Source organism: Eutrigla gurnardus (genome assembly GCF_963514095.1).
Source record: "Eutrigla gurnardus genome assembly, chromosome: 6".
Classification (NCBI taxonomy): Eukaryota; Metazoa; Chordata; class Actinopteri; order Perciformes; family Triglidae; genus Eutrigla; species Eutrigla gurnardus.
In genome coordinates, this window is record NC_139920.1 from 24215935 (window position 1) to 24232058 (window position 16124).

The 16124-nt window shown below is 40.2% G+C and overlaps 1 protein-coding gene across 4 annotated transcripts in view; it reads left to right on the forward strand.

Moving 5' to 3' along the window:
* Window positions 1–16124, forward strand: part of LOC311014356 (arf-GAP with coiled-coil, ANK repeat and PH domain-containing protein 2-like) — a 40744-nt gene that overhangs the window by 2017 nt on the left and 22603 nt on the right. For all 4 annotated transcript variants that reach the window (XR_014597255.1, XR_014597256.1, XM_084010918.1 and 1 more), the window contains exons 2-6: window positions 9024–9081; window positions 11019–11138; window positions 11736–11789; window positions 13931–13989; window positions 15334–15517. Coding sequence is in view for 2 of the 4 variants with exons in the window: in XM_084010918.1 (XP_083867044.1) it covers window positions 9024–9081; window positions 11019–11138; window positions 11736–11789; window positions 13931–13989; window positions 15334–15517 (475 nt within the window). In the remaining 2 variants the exon portion in view is untranslated. The remainder of the gene's footprint in view (window positions 1–9023; window positions 9082–11018; window positions 11139–11735; window positions 11790–13930; window positions 13990–15333; window positions 15518–16124) is intronic.

Genomic DNA, 16124 nt, shown 5'->3' on the forward strand with positions numbered 1-16124 from the left:
GCCGCTTCCCATGATGCTCTGCAGCTGGGAGTCCAGCTCAAGCACATGTCTCCATCTGTATCTTTATTTTTAGTGCCTTTTGTCCTTCACGAGTGTCATCTTTCAAAGTTTCCTGACTCCAAGTCGTCTGTAGGTTCACGCTGAATGGAGATCTTCACACAGCGCAGTTTTCCACTTTGGCCACCGTCGTTTTTTACTTTTCCATCCCCCACATGTTGTGTTTGGCCAGGGAAGAGCACATAACGAGAGAGAATGGATGAAAACATGGATACGCTGGTGTGTGGAGCGGCTCTCACTCGCTCAACATCTGTTTCCATTTTGGTGTTTGCTTTCAACTCGGTGCCAGAGAATATGGAGCCCCCAAATGTGGACAGGGTTGTTTTCAAGTGGTAATTTGGCACACCCCATGTATTTTTTTTTTCTTTTTCGCTCTCATCCTCATTTAAGCTGGGAAGTTGTCTTGCTTCAGCCCGGAGGAGAGATGCATAGTGCAAAAATGATGTATTTTTGGCAGTAAACGCTGGTACCCTAGTTTTCCACTTGAGAATAGACATAAGCCTCAGCCTTTCCTGGCTCCTCTTCAACTATGAGAGTTGAAAATTCCCTCCAGAGGGCCGTGGCTGTTATCCCCACATGTATAGGCCTACATTTTTTACATATTTAACGTGACTTTTTATCCTGCAAGATCCCAAAAAAGGCAAAAAATGTTATCTGTCCCCCCCTTAATATTATGTTAGCAAGTTTTGTATGGGGAATTAAAGAAAAATAAAGATGACAGTTGGTTGATGTGTTATAAACAAAAATACCAGATTTTAAATTGTCCACACAAGAAAGCATAACACAAAGATATGAAAAGGTAAAACCCAAGTGAAGGATGGATGTGCTTCAGTATCTAGTAGATATGAAGTGACCAAAAGTGAGCTTATTTCTGTAGTTAGCAGAAACCTTTTTTTGTTTCTTAATCATGAAGACACGTTTGCCTGATTGGGTTTTCCGATAGTGAGCTTGGCGGATCGCCATCGTATGAAGTCATCGGTTCAACGGCCCCGGTTGCAGTTTCCCCTGAGTCATTGACGGCAGCTGTAGAGCTGCTAGATAAACTGCCGGTCTTCACCGATACAGAGCCGAGAGCCTGACTGGGGAGCACTCGGACTAGCAATTCTCCCCGATTAGTTTCCCGTGGGAGTCCCGCTGCAGGCTTGTTAGCGTTCTGAGCTCGTTGAAGTTTGACTTAATTGAGCTGCGGTTGGTTTCGCTTTTAATGGTTATTAATAAAGGGAATTAAACAGCTAATGAAATGTGATCACCGACTCGAGTCCTGCTTTATTCATACAGCTTAACGCCGTTGTATTGCAGTAATTATGGTGCTGCATAGTAAATAAAATGGACTCTTAGAAACTTCTGACTTAAATAAAAATAGAATTACTTAATTGAGAAAATATTTGGTGCATTAATCAATGATGAAAATAATTAATTGTACCCCTTGTTTCTGCTATAAATTGTTACTCCGATTCTTTATATTTGATGATCACTCCTCAATCTTTACTGTAGATTCTGAAAATGCTGTAATTATCTGTGTTTTCTTTTTACAACTTATGTACCTTATAAACCTGAAAATGTAAAATGAATACAAAATTGGCTTGAATGTTTATTCATCACAACAAGCAGCGCTTCCCAGGAGCCCGTGTAACAGTTTATCTTTAAGTAATGACCTCATCTTGTTGATGTTGTTGTTGAAGCCCCCCCCCCCCCATATCACCACGGCTCCACTCTCTAACAATTACAGGATCTACGTCATGGCACTGAAGCTCACCCCATTCTTCACATTTCCATCCACAGTAATAGATGCAAAGTGTTGCTTGTCACCGACACCATCACCACTGTCAGTTCTGTCCAGTGGAAAAAAACTTTATTCATTCCTTCATGGCGGACAGGAAAAAAGGGAACCCCCATGTGTAATTTTCATTCTATCCATTAAAATATAAAAGGTATAAGAGATGTTTTATGATATTAGGGCTGCAAGAGATGATTATTTTCATTATCACTTTTTTATTATCCTGATGAATTGATTTATCATTTGATTTAGACAAAAAAAAAAAGGGAGAAAAATACAGCTGTTGTACAATGAAACTGATTTTCAGTTGGACCAGAATAGTGCAGAACATCTGCATTAGAAACTGGGCGGATAGTGAAAATATTCATCGAGCAGATGGTCTTGGAGTGTCGGCGCATGTCTTTTTTGAAGTGCCGAGATGTGTGCCACGGTGCCGCACAGAAGACTGTATTGTGTTTGCAGCGTGAATGACAAACCTGTTCAACTACCTCACTCCTGCATGCGGAGTGCAAACAGCCTGCTGGCCTGCTGCCAACAGCCACAGAGAAGCCAGGGAGGCATAAAACCTTTATTTTGGTCCATGGTCACTGAATCACTGCAAAAGAATTAGGTGTCTCCATTGTTGTAGAGGTTACTTACTATGTAGTCAGAGCTCTGAGCAATAAGTGGAGGCTCCGTGGCACAGAAAGGGTCGAAGGACTTCAGTTGGTTGTTGTATTTTAGTCACCCACTTCTATAAAAACACCATTTTATGTAGTGTTTGTTTACTGTGTAACAACACATGCATTTTAGATTTTAGTGGATTAATCTGTAAGCTTTGGCATCCACATCTTCCCATCACAATTTAAGGTAGTATTGGATGCTGATCTATAGCATTATAAATATTTCATATAGATATAAGGAATGTATTAAGCAAAATCAACCAAACATTAGCTTGTTTCAGCTTCTCCAATGTGAAAAAGTGACACTCTTTTATTAATATGCTTGTAAACACACTTGTTTTTTTGGTTCACTGTTTTTTTAAACACTAAAATGCAAGAATTAAAAAAAAATGTATTTGAGGGAAGTGAAAGTCAACACTGGTTTAATCAGACTTGAAGTGTATTTTGCCAACAATGTACACTTTGTATACTCCATCTAGAGCTGATCAGATTCTCTAACAAAAATGAATGCGAGAGCTCTTGATAGGTTGAATGTATAATCATGTAAATTAGGTGTTTGTAGTGTAATATGGGAGATTCGGATTCAAATCCTGACATCAAACTACATCAAAAGTTTGATTTTATTACCAGACCAGTATAATCCAAAGCTGGTTTCTCTCCCAGACGTACAGTAATGTGGACGTCCGTCTGGTTTATGTTGTGGATCAGTGTCCCTTTGCGTGCTCTTGGTCTTAAAGTAAAATAGAAGGACCCAAACATTCACTCAGTGATGCTGAATTGGCCTCTTTCTCCCTGATGTGGTTAACATAGAAAGCTTTTTTTTTTCCCCCTTCCTTTTTTTCATGCACTGTAGTCTCCTTCATACCACACGTCTCTCTTTATTTAGCCCCGGCTTCACCCTCACACCCAAACAGCACTTATACCATGTCTTAGTTCCCTAATTTATATTGTTCCATTTAGTAAAAAAAAGAGCTTGTAATCATATGTTGCTGTTTCCTTTTTACTTTTCTGCTGGAAGTTACAGAAAAGTCCTTCCACCCTAGATTTGTCACCGAGGGACGGTTCTCTCTTAGCAATAGAGGTCAACAAATGTGGTGGCTGTGATTTCTCTCTGTTGCTGAATGAGTAAAACCAGAAAGCGTGTGTAGTCATAGCAAATATAGTCAAATATATACCGAAAGTTGCTCACATGAACTCTGAAGCATTTACTTCTTTAATACAGTTTACAGCTAGTTTATTAGGAGTTCGAACAGAATCAACTCCATAAAACAAGCATAAAGGAAACTAGAGCTTAAAACAAGCAAAATAACGTTCACAGAAAATGTATCTGCAGCAATTTTATAAAATATAATAATCAGTTTGTTTGAAATTATTAGTATAATTAAGGAAAGGTGCCAAAATCCACTGGTTCTGGCTTAAAAGATGTTCAGGTTCTCCTATACATGTTCAGACAGGATGCAGGGTGAATTTTAGAGGTTACATGCTTGCATACAAATTACACATTGTACCAATTTATTGTGTAAAAAATGAACAGCAGATCCCTAAAACCCTATCCAAAACTAACTCCATGTTGCACCGTATGAAACCGTACAATCTGTAATCTGAAAATCAAAAGATAACATTCAGTGGACCAAACTGTAAGAGTTGTGTGATAATACCCAACACTGCCAGGAAATCGGGGCTCCATTTCTCTGTCTCAGAACAAATTGCGCTAATGATATTCCTCCGAAACACTTTGAAATGGATATTATGACTGCTGTCTGGTTTATTTTAATTCGGTGAAATCAGATTGCCTACTGATTAACATCTTCACATAACGTTCTCTGTACTTGTCTGCTTTGGCGGGCAGCTGCTTGCAGAAACCAGATATCAGATGTTTGTCCAGAATCTCTTTGCAACCGGGAGCAGAATCATCGGGGCTGTCTGCTCATCGCCCAATCTGCTTCATCGTGTGTGCTGTTGAGAGATGCAATCTTATTGCCGTCATAATGCAGTGTTATATTGAGAATGTGGGAAGTCTGTCTGAACGTTCGAGGGAAACACTCTTTGATGTTTTTAATACTAGTAAGGAAAAATGGATGGAATATGATTGCTATATCTCTTATTTTCTAAGACTTTTAGATGTCTGAGAATGTTCAGAATATATATATATGTATAAATTATCATTATTATAAGACAATTATGCTTTCTTCACCCCCCAAAGACAATTTACCTACTGCAAGATACACGTTCTAATGCCTTTTGATGTTTTCGTATCACAGATGATGAACAGATTTCCCGACCATAGTTCAGTTATAAAATCCTTGCGTATCACAGAGCGTCTCCCTTGCAAGGCTGCTGACGGCCAAGGAGACGATTTCGCTAGAGGGTAGAGGAGGTTGTACCGGCGTCTGGTTCTAAAGTACTATAGCTGACTTCATTATCCTTCATTATCCTTCAATACTTCCAGCACAGGTCGTTTTGTGGAGCAGTCATTTCAAGACAAGACATGTCTATTCTGTTGTGAATGACAGAAGGACATTGTGTGATATTTTTTAGCATTTCATGGGGGGGGCATTGCTTCTAAAATATATATGTGATTTTTGAATATCTTTTGGGTAACATCATTTACATAATAATACATTATCCCCATGAATTTCAAGTGATTTATACCTGAGCAGCAGATCACAATGCACTTGGGTAGGTTACACTTCAATATGCTGTTGCAGAGCTTATTGTATCTGTGTCTTCGTTGCATCTCATAACTGCTACATGCCTGAAGGCTCAAGCAGTAATATAGGTATAATAAACTATCCCTCTCTAGCCATATAGAAGATTGTCCCACATGGTCCGCTCTATGTTCAGTTAATCCCCTTTTCTTTGAAGTCTCATCCACGTTTTCTAGAAGTCTGTATCACAGCCATATATACCTTCCAGTGAAAAAGACTTGCAGTCTCTCATTCTTTATTCTGCTGCTCATTATCCAGACTCGGGCTGGACATGGTCCAAGGTCGGAGCTGTGAGGCAATGGCCCAGATTTTCATTTTGCCAGGCCCCCCCCCCCCCCCTCCTTTTCTTATCCTCTTGTCAGCACTTTCACAAGTTCACCCTGCAGGCTCAAGTTACGAGATTAGAAGGAAGTGGTCATGTTCTCGTGGTTGTATAGGAAGCCAAAGAGCGACAAAGAATTCAGTTACATTTCTAAGGCAAATTTTTCTAAACCACAAGGCTATTTTTCCAGGGAAAATTGGCCGAGCGTGCCGGACCTTTTTCAGGGCCATCCTGTCTTCCATTCACTTCGTTTTACACATTCAGATCTGGGATCTGCCTTTCCGAAGTTGTGCTGTTGTTCGCCCCTGAGCAGCTACACCTGAGCAAATGTGGCCAAGCATGTGTTTTAAAAACACAAATTGATAGTTGCATGATAATCTTCATGCCCATGCTTCAATTTCTCAATCGGAGAGCTTTTACTTGATTGATTAGTGAAGGTATTTTGTGGTGGCTTTCATGAAGGGATAATATCAGCGTAATTATCCCCTTAAGGGTTTTCTTAAGCTTATTCCCTTCCAAGACTTATCAGGGACATGCTGCTGTGTGAACGCTTTGGCCTTGTGCCTCTGGTTGCTGGTAATATTGATGAGGCAAGGATTGCAGCATTTACTCACTGCGTTTGTTCCAGGAAAATACCCAGTGTATAAACCTAAAAAAAAAAATCGTCCATATCCTCAGACACTAGGACCTGTCAGTAGATGGTAGGCGATTTAGCGAATTCATTGGACTTTGCCTGTAGCAGCTGACAAAGACAAACAGTGACTTGCTGTTTATCTTTTAACCAGGATTAATGTCTCTGCGAAAGCTCTGTATTGCATTTGCCCCCGTTTCTACTCAAGATCTGAGTTCATTCCACTGTGTTTACAAAACGTCATATCAATACAATTATGCTCTTTCCCACGTTGAACGCCTTTCTCGTGGAACAGGTTTGTTGGATTTTTAAAGCACAGAAGGTATAATAAATTGATTTAACTGATGCCAGTTCATGCTATTGAAGTTTACATTTGTATGTATTAGCAAAGTACATTATTTTTGACGTACCAATGCATCCTTTATGCAGTTTAGCTTTAGCATCAAAGCAATCTGCATGAAACATATTTAACCGAATTGGGCTCACATCGGTTTCTGTAGGCGTCTGGTCTTGGCATGCCCACATTTCAACACTTGCTGTGTGAGATGCTGCCTGTGCACGCCTAATTAGCCTCCACTTAGCTGCAATAGTTATTTCCTTCTTGTAGCATAGACGTAGCATGTGAACGTCATAATAGATCCATCTCCAACCATCATGACAATAAACCAGCAGTTGGGCGCCACTCCCAAAGATAGTGGGGCTTAATGTCTTGCTCATGGACTTAAGGATTCTTGGCACCATCAAGACCAGACTGTCATGCAGCCAAATGTTGGGTTTTCAATAATATCGGCATTCTGCTCGATATTTATCTTGGTGTAGAGACCTCTGACATCTCCTGCTCAAGCTCTGCCTAAATTATGTATGTTCTGTAGTAGGAGTCGATTCAAATGGTTGAAGGTTCCACTGCATTGTTACTTGCTCATTAAGTGCTGATGTAATTAAGACAAATGCATTGGACACGTAGATTCTGTCTGATAATTTCAAAGTCAACAAAGAGGAAGAATGTGTCTCAATGATAAAGTTACTGACCTGAAGCAGTAATTTACATTTCAACCTTATTGCCAAGTACGTTTTCACAATTTGCCTTCGTGTTCAGTGTGCACCATACAAGAATAAACAATAAAGCAAAGTACTGCATACGTACATGAACACAGAAGGAATGCGTTGATAGATATAGAAAATGAAGTTCATGCTTATAAATGAAGTTCACACTTGAGCTTTCCAGTACCTCCTTATCAAAAGCAATCTGCCAGCTCTTTCAGCCTCTTGTTTTTCCCCCGACAGTGACCAGATGTTGGCAGCTGTCAGTGTGACACCATACGGAAGAACAAACAGCTGGAGGGGGTTTTGGGGAATTGCCACCCGCTGGGTTTCACTGTTAATCCCGTTGCTATATATTTGAGACACGACGCGAAAAAATACACTCTCACTAGCAGTCCTTCATGATTTCTTGTGGGGTTTTTTATATATCTTGAATAAATAGAATGGCATGAAATCATTACATTAATGTTCATATATCCAGTGATTTACACTGAGGGCAACCACATAATAAGTCTGAAATCTAGATCATTGTTTTTAACAAGAAAAGAACGGTGATCCGACTGCAGTGGATGTAAACCATTCCAGTGTTGGAGAGTAAACTTTCCGTTCTATAGATTATTACTGCTAAACTGTTGCAAATGTGGAACATGCGTCATCTAAAGACCTCGACTTAGCTCCGGGGTATAACCGTTATAAGAGTGGACACCGTACAGTAGTAGCACCGTGTCATACAATCAATTTTATAATGTGTGAATTTTCTTTTCTGACTGTTTATCTGGCAATGGCTTTTGCTGGTGGAACATTAGCACAAATAAACCTTTGTGGCTGAAGACACGCATAACTAAAGGATAGTACCTACTACAGTGATGAACACAAACTGCCATAGTGTTGTATTTGTTACTGTAGCTGTATTATTAGTTTATTGTATTTTATCTGTGGAGCAAGCTTGCGGTGCACATTAAAATAAAGCCAGTTATCAGAATCGATGTATTCCTACACTGGAATAAGGTCACACGGTAACATCGAAAATGAGCGCTGATTAATTCGCCCAGCCTTTGCTGGTGATGAGGTCTTTGAATTTCTTCCTTCTCTGTCGTGACACTCGAATGCTTTAAGGCTGTGGATCCTGTGGAGATCCAAGCTGTGCTTTGTCACATTTTAAGGGGCAGACTGCCAGACCTGACTCCGGCCCTGCAGCATTACCCAAAATGGCAGCTCTCAGTCTGGCTGCCTCTAATCATGCGCATTTAGGCGTGTATAATATCATGTATCACAAATGCCGTTTTCAGAGGCTATAATCGTAGAATATGGGCTAGCTGGTGAAATTGAATTGTTGATATAAGATATAACAGTTGGGCAAATATGTCCCATAATCATTGAGCATGATCATCTGGTTTAAGGAATCAAGATATGATGTTAGTATGATGCGATTGTAATGTTTTAAGACTTTATATGCATGTGCTGCTGTTTATTGTTTACCTTCTACTTGAAAGGGAATGCTTTTTTTTTTAAATATTGTCCTTCAGTGTCAACTTTATGGAAAGGAACCTAGAGAGAAATTTCATTTTTCTATACCTTTTCTTTTTGATCCAGTCTGACATGCAACTTGTTTCATATAATATAAGACAAATGGGAAAATGGTAATAATGTGGCAAGACTGTAAGCCAAACGGAGGACTTAATGTTTTTTTTCCTAAGGATTCCCCTGCAGTGTACTATTCCTCTTCCCTACATCATAACAAGCACATGAATGCTTCTCAATGTCAGTGAAGTTGATAGTATTGAGTCATTGCAATACTTGATTTTCTTTTTCTCTTCCCCTGCAGAGCCACCATAGAGGAAGTGGAGGGGGATGTGTGTGAGTTGGAATCCAAGCTCGACAAAGTGAGTACCATCCATGGAAAAACATGCTTAATTGTCCTTTGTTCTACTGCGTGAATCCCCTGGCAGATTACCTTTTTGAGAAAGACTAATATAGACACCTTGCACTTTGAGGGAATAAGAGAATGTGTTAGACATGTATGATGAAATAAACCCATTCAACTGTAGTTAATTAGACAATTTACCTCCTATGGTTCCTAAAAATCATGATTGACTTCAGTGTTTCAGGTGTACCAGTGATTCTGAAGCATATCACATCTCCATTTACAGCCATTTGGGAAACTGCTAACCAAAAAGTGTCTGCATTTAATCATATTTTATTCTAACATTCACATGTTTATCTAAAATATATTGACTGAATCTGTTCTGGCCGTGACCAGGGAACGGAAACATTTTGGGTGCCATAATGATTTGTTTCCAAATAATGATGGAAAAACAAACTTGAACACTAGTCCAGGATGGGTTTAGCTTCTTTGTTGTTATGCTTGACCTTTTCAGTAATGGCTTTTCACACGGGGAGATTTATATTTTCTCTCCTAGTGAGGTGCGTCACAGTTCGTCTCACCCACTCTGCTAAGATTAACTGGGACCAGTAGTGGTGCCCTGACAGCAAACCAGTCCCTCTTCCCAATGGGTCTCCCCCTTGCAGAGCTGAGAGTATGTTCACTAGCTCTGAGGACAAGACCTCGAGCTTGGAAGATCCCAGTGTATTGTTTCTGGATTTACAGTCCTGCAGAGTTCCACCCTCCTTGTGACCCCACCTCTGTGACTCAGCCCGGGCCTCACTTCCCCTCTTGCTATGGAAAGAAAATGTCGCGTGTGTGTGCGTGTGTTGAGAGACGAGGGGGTAAACGGACCAGAGATCAACTTTTACTTTGTGCTTCCTACCTGCCAGACATGTACACACACACACACACACACACACTGCTATATTGCCAAAAGTAAACAGACGTTTAACTCAGCCAATATTTCATCCGCTCATAAATGGGCTATTTTCCTAACAGACCGAAGACTGTATTGGTGGCTAGCTGTTGTCTTGTAGCTGAGAGGATGTTCTTACAGGTTCGGTTGAGGTCATATTTAAATGATCTGTGGTGATCTAATTTCTTTGGAATGGAAAAAAAAAAAACCCTCACGATGGCCAAAGTTCCTTTTTTTTATTTTGAAATTTAAACTAATAAAAGGGGGAAATGAAAATGTCATATGTCTACTACTTTTACTCAGAAATAATCTATCAATTAAAAAAACAGCAAAAAAATAAAATAATATGTACACTAGCTAATAGCAAACTAGCTAATAGCAAACTACTCACATGCAATTTCAAATAGGGAATATCTGTATGCCATGTTTTTAAATTAAATACCACATTTCGAGTCACAGCATTAGTTTAATATATGAGTCATGATTTGCATGTTGATTGTTTTTATTTAAGCTCTCATTCAAATCCCCAATTTAGTCGAGTTTTGCCTCAAAACATCAATGTCAATTGTTTAATTAAGGTCCTCCTGAAGGAGAAACAAGCATTTCTTTGTATTTTATAAGCTTTTAATTATTAATTACTTGGTAATCTAGGAAAAATTGCTTAAAATTGACATTTTTGCTTTTGCTGCAGAGGCACATTCAGCCTCTGTTTCATCTCCTGTGTGGGAGTGGATGTAGAACCGCCAACATTTGTTGCGAGTTTACATAACCTGGAATTTTCTTTCCTCCGATGAGTCAGACGAAGAAAGAAAGAAGTGCCTGTTATTAATTTCCAAGGTGCTGACTAGGCATCCGTTTTTATCTTACTCTGCAGCAACACATTCCAACAAATCTACAATTCCTGAATATTCTTTTAGCAGCCAACTTCCAGTGTCCACTTCTGTCTATTAGTGCATTTCTTAAGTTCTTTGTTCTTTTTAGCCCCTAAGCATTTGCCTCTTTCCCTTTTCTCTCTCTAGTTGGTGAAGTTATGTATTGGGATGATAGATGCTGGAAAAGCCTACAACGCAGCCAACAAGCAGTTTGTAAGCGGGATCCGGGAGCTGGCCCAGCAGTCCACCAAAGATGAGGTCATCGAGGTAAACAACAACAATAAAAAGCAGTGTTGCAGCGTTAAAATCAGCGCAGTATAAAACTTCTTCCTAGTTCCCAGATATAAAGAGGCCTGTACTTCCTCTCTGTTTGAGCAGATGTCTCTTTTAAGCAAAGTGTTCTCATCTCTCTTGACGTTACAAAATGAGATCTAAAAAAAAAAAAGAGGCCTAGTAAAACCTTGTACTGTCCACAGGGTCTTGTCAAGGTCAGAGGTTTTGTTTTCTCACATGAATCTTGCATGGCGGGGTAAAGCACTTCCTCTCTGCCTTTTGTGCATTTCCCTCAATGCCTCTCCCTTGGGTTTGACGCTCAGCCACTGCATGTATTCGGAGGGAGTAACTTAGCCAAAAGAATTCTTTCCCAAAGTGTTATTGTGTCTCTAAAAAAGACCACAGTGTCTGTGCGTCCATACCTGACCGACAGAAGAGTTTGTGGCTCTGCAAACGTAAAGATTTAGAGAAAATGTTTTAACACAGGCCTCGTTTTTATTGTTTGGCCTGTTCTGTTATTGTCATAAGAATACGTGGTGATGTTCTCTTTTTCTGCATGTCTTCATGGATGTCCCTTTCTTTTCTTCACAGTCTAGTCTCACAAAGTTTGCTGAAAGCCTGCAGGAGATGATCAACTATCACACGGTATGCTGTGTTTGCCATGTGAAACCGGATGTATTGTCATTCTTTATTTGCCCCCCTCCCCTCCCCCCCCTTAAAGCTGGGCAATGACAAAACTCAGCTGGGCCCAACGGTCTGGAACGGCTCTTTAAATGTCGGAGCTTTTATTTACTGCTAGGACGGACAGCAGCAGACTTTAGGTCTGTGAGAGGATGCCGGACAATAAATTATTTTAAAGAGGTTTAGCAGTGATGTTAAGTTGTCCTTGAGCAAGGCATTTCATCTCGATTGCTTTCATGGGTTATTCCCATTTAGAAGAAAGTGGCTATGGATTTCAAGGAAACCCTCTGGGTCAGATGCCTAAACTTTTTTTTCTGGAAACATTTCTTAATTGTTTTGGGAGGAAAAAAACCCGGCATATAAAGTATAAAGGTATAGAGGGGTTTCCCTCTCATAAAACCCATTCTCTGCCTCCCATGAATATGTGGTATCTGTTGGAATAAATCATGCATTGCTGAGGTGAGCATGGTCATGGTAAATCCAAGTGGTTGATGAAGAACCGCTCTAGGCTTCAGTCAGAGTATAATTCGTATTCCGTTGGTTCTACATGTTAGACAGCGTGAACATCTAATTGTTTCATGCATGCTTACTTTCACTCCACTTCAAACCACTAGATATGGCCGTATTGCTTTATCCTCTCTTCTCACCCCCCCCCCCCCCCCCCACCACCAGACCTTCCAAGGAGCCCACTAGGACAGATTATGTGTTCTTTCCCAGAGTCCCCCTTATTAGCCTCCTCGGTTGTCAGTCTCATGACACTGACATTCACAAATGGAGACAGAACTTTCCTCTGTTTGACCTCCTCGTTAAGAGTCCTTTGAACGAGTCATATTGCGTTTTCTGTTAGATCTGCATAACATGTTCAGAGTGAGTTCCAAACCAGGATCTTTGTTTGAATAAACAACCAAGCCCAGACTGCTGCCACGGGGAATTGAACCTTTACGATCATTGTGGTTGTGGATGGGAACTTAACACCTGTGCTAAATTTGCCTTCCCGAAGATTATTCGTGTATTTTAACAACTTGAATGTGAATGATGAACAGTTAAACATCAATTAATAGGCTTTATTTGTGGAAGAAATTTTCAATTGATGTCATTCCATTAATGTGTTAAAAAAACTATCCTGCACCACCCTAATAGTGAAAGGTACTTCTATTTTGATTTATGTATTTTATGAATAGATTAGTAGATTCACAAAAAACAATTTATGATCAGTGACTTGATCTTTTTTTTTTTTTACAGTTTACTTACAATTTATGGGAAAAAAAACAATGAATTTATTCATCAAATTGTGTTTTAAAACTGATGGATTTATCATAAGCATCGAGCCGATGCAGCATTAAACCTTTTTTCTTTGTTGATGCAGTGGAAAATGTCTGAGGTTTTGGCTCATTTGGTTCAGATTCGATTGCATCGGGGTCTTGGTTCCACCTTGAAGTCAAGACTGTGAAATTCCCAGATTAAATGGGATACGGCTCATATTGTCTACACTAGTATCTCAGGAAGCTGCGGTGGGCAGTCTACCATGACTCAACAGTGGAGTCTTTCTTCACCAGATCCTCTTATTATTAACTTCCTTGACTAGACCCCTTAAAGCCTCCAGGAGCCACAATGCGGGCCTGCGACTCTGACTCAACGCTGGAAACTGTGGTCACATCAGCTGACTGTCAGATAGGTTTTTTTTTTTTTGCCACTCAGCGATCTTTAAGCACATGATCCACTCAAACACAGTGCTCAATCTGTTTGTCACTGGTAGACTTTCCCAGCCACACTGCTTATATTGTCTAGTCAGACCATTCAATCGCCCCGAAGCCCTATTTACAGATAAGCGTTCATTCGGCCCTTTGCTTGGTGGCGTGCAGGTTGATGAGGGTATGACTCACTACTAAATATAAGCAAATCACGTCATTTCTGGTGTTTATGTCTTCATGAGGTTGAGAATGCTGAAAACATCCTGCAGACCAGATAGTGAATACATTAATCAGCTTTTTGCTGCTTTCATAGAGTCCCTTAAGATGTGTTGAGTTTGTTCAAATAAGTAGGAAATACACTATTTTGCCTAACAGAAAGGTACATTTACTCTTTGTTTGTTTGTTTCTTCACAGATATTATTTGACCAGGCCCAGAGATCAATCAAGATCCAGCTTCAAACATTTGTCAAAGAGTGAGTATAAACTGAATAAAGATGGATAAAGCGGCCGGTTATATCGCTAATCAATCTTGAGTTTTTCACTTCTTTTCTCATCTCTCTGTGAGAACAAGCTGCAAGCACATTTAGATTTTACTCATGCTCGTGTCCCGATTAGCTTAATGAGGATCGCTGCACACATGAGGTGAACTTACTTGTACTTCAAAGAGAAAACCCACTCTTGAATGTAATGCATATGAAGTAGGAACTGGTATTGGATGGGAAGATGATCCAGTTATTAGTAGATAAAACACTATTTTTCTATTCATATCTCTCTGTAAAACTTACTAATATGGCGCTGAATTCCAGACGGCTTACAGGAAGCACTGGGGGTCTTCTGGTTTATTTCATTATAAGGATTAGCAGCTTTTCCCCCCCTGGTACACCAGGGCTTAACACCCACATCATCAGCACACTGGAAGGCTGGGAAACATGCTCCATCATTATTAGTCAATACCTTGCAGCGCTCAAACATTAATCTCACATAGGCAAAACAAACGTGGGCTGCAGAGTTTGAGTACTTTGTCCTCCTCAAGACAAGTGGTACAGCCCAGTGACGTACACAGGTCATGGGTCAAATAGTTGTAGGAAATCATTTTTTAACCTTCTTGGATTTTCCAGCTGACCAAGAATTATGGAATCAAGTTTAACCTTTGTGTGTTCCTGGTGCCTGACCGTGATTGGGTCACTTACATATCCAGAGTTAAATCTGCTTCCTTCAACATTTGACCTTTCCCCCTCATAACGTTGTTGACAACAAAGGGACATGACCTGCTTGACCTTAAATCATGAAGTTTGACAAACCCGTGTGTGAAAAGGCTGCTGTAGTGCTTACTACTAGTACTACTTAAATAACATCTAAAGGTATTTCCACCCAGCTCATACAACAAGACCTACTTTAGTGGTCAAAATTAGTAATCAACAGCAAAAAACTTGATTGCAACCCAAGTCACTCCTCATCCTGCTGTGGCCTGTCTGCTCTCTCTTGGTCTGTGTCAGGCCTGTGAGACTCGGTACACTGAGGGCCATGACATACAGTGGTGTTTGTGAACAGGCTGCACATCCTGCTTATTGGCTGGGGGTTACACCCACACATGTGGTCCACATGCTCTTAGCTGGTGTCTAAAAGAGTCCCAAACACAGCAAAATAAGAAGTAAAGAGAAAATGCAGGCAGAAGCCCCGTCCAGACACCACAATCTTCTACCGTTGTTTTTTTATCAGTCTATACATTGTTTCTGTTTTTAGTAAATGTGTTGCATATTATACATTTTAAAGTGCATGTCCTAATAAACTTCTGACATCTCCCTTTCCGTTTTCAGTGACATACGTAAGTTCAAAGAAGCCAAGAAGCAATTTGACAAAGTAAGCGAGGAAAAGGAGGCGGCGCTGATCAAGAATGCCCAGGCTCCCCGCAACAAGCAGCACGAGGTGGAGGAGGCCACCAACATCCTCACCGCCACGCGCAAGTGCTTCCGACACATCGTCCTCGACTACGTTTTACAGGTAGGACAACTCGCACGGGGGACCTAAATTGTAGAACTCTTTAAATGACAGTCAATGGACAAAACTCAACGTAGAAACACAATTCAAAAGGCTGAGGGGCTGCTCACATGTTGTTACTTGCTTTTTTTACGCAAGGTGCTCGGGAGGATATGCACCTGCCGTTACTAAGCAACGAAAACTTGCAATGACGATCATGATATAGCCAACATGGATTTGAATATGGACCTTAATATGCTCAGATTGAAAATGCTGATGTGGCAGAGGACTGTGTTGTGATTCTGTGACATCCTCAGTGAAGCTCATCCACATGTCATATGCACCACATCAGAGTGAATTTTGGCTTTAGAAGGTCGAAGTAGATGCATCCGCAGAACACAGTGAGTCAGCAGTAAAAGTAGTCGTAGCAGAGTCAACAGGAGAAGAAGTTTGAGGTAGTTTTTTAAATATATTTTACGTTTCTTCATGTTAACAGTCACATGGTAGGTATTTAAAAAAAAAGCAATACAACCTGATAGAGTAAATCAAATGCTGCACATCTCATTTTATGCAAATATGATTTTTCTTCTCGTGTTTTAAATGTCTTAATCTGTTACCTTTTTTCCTGTTA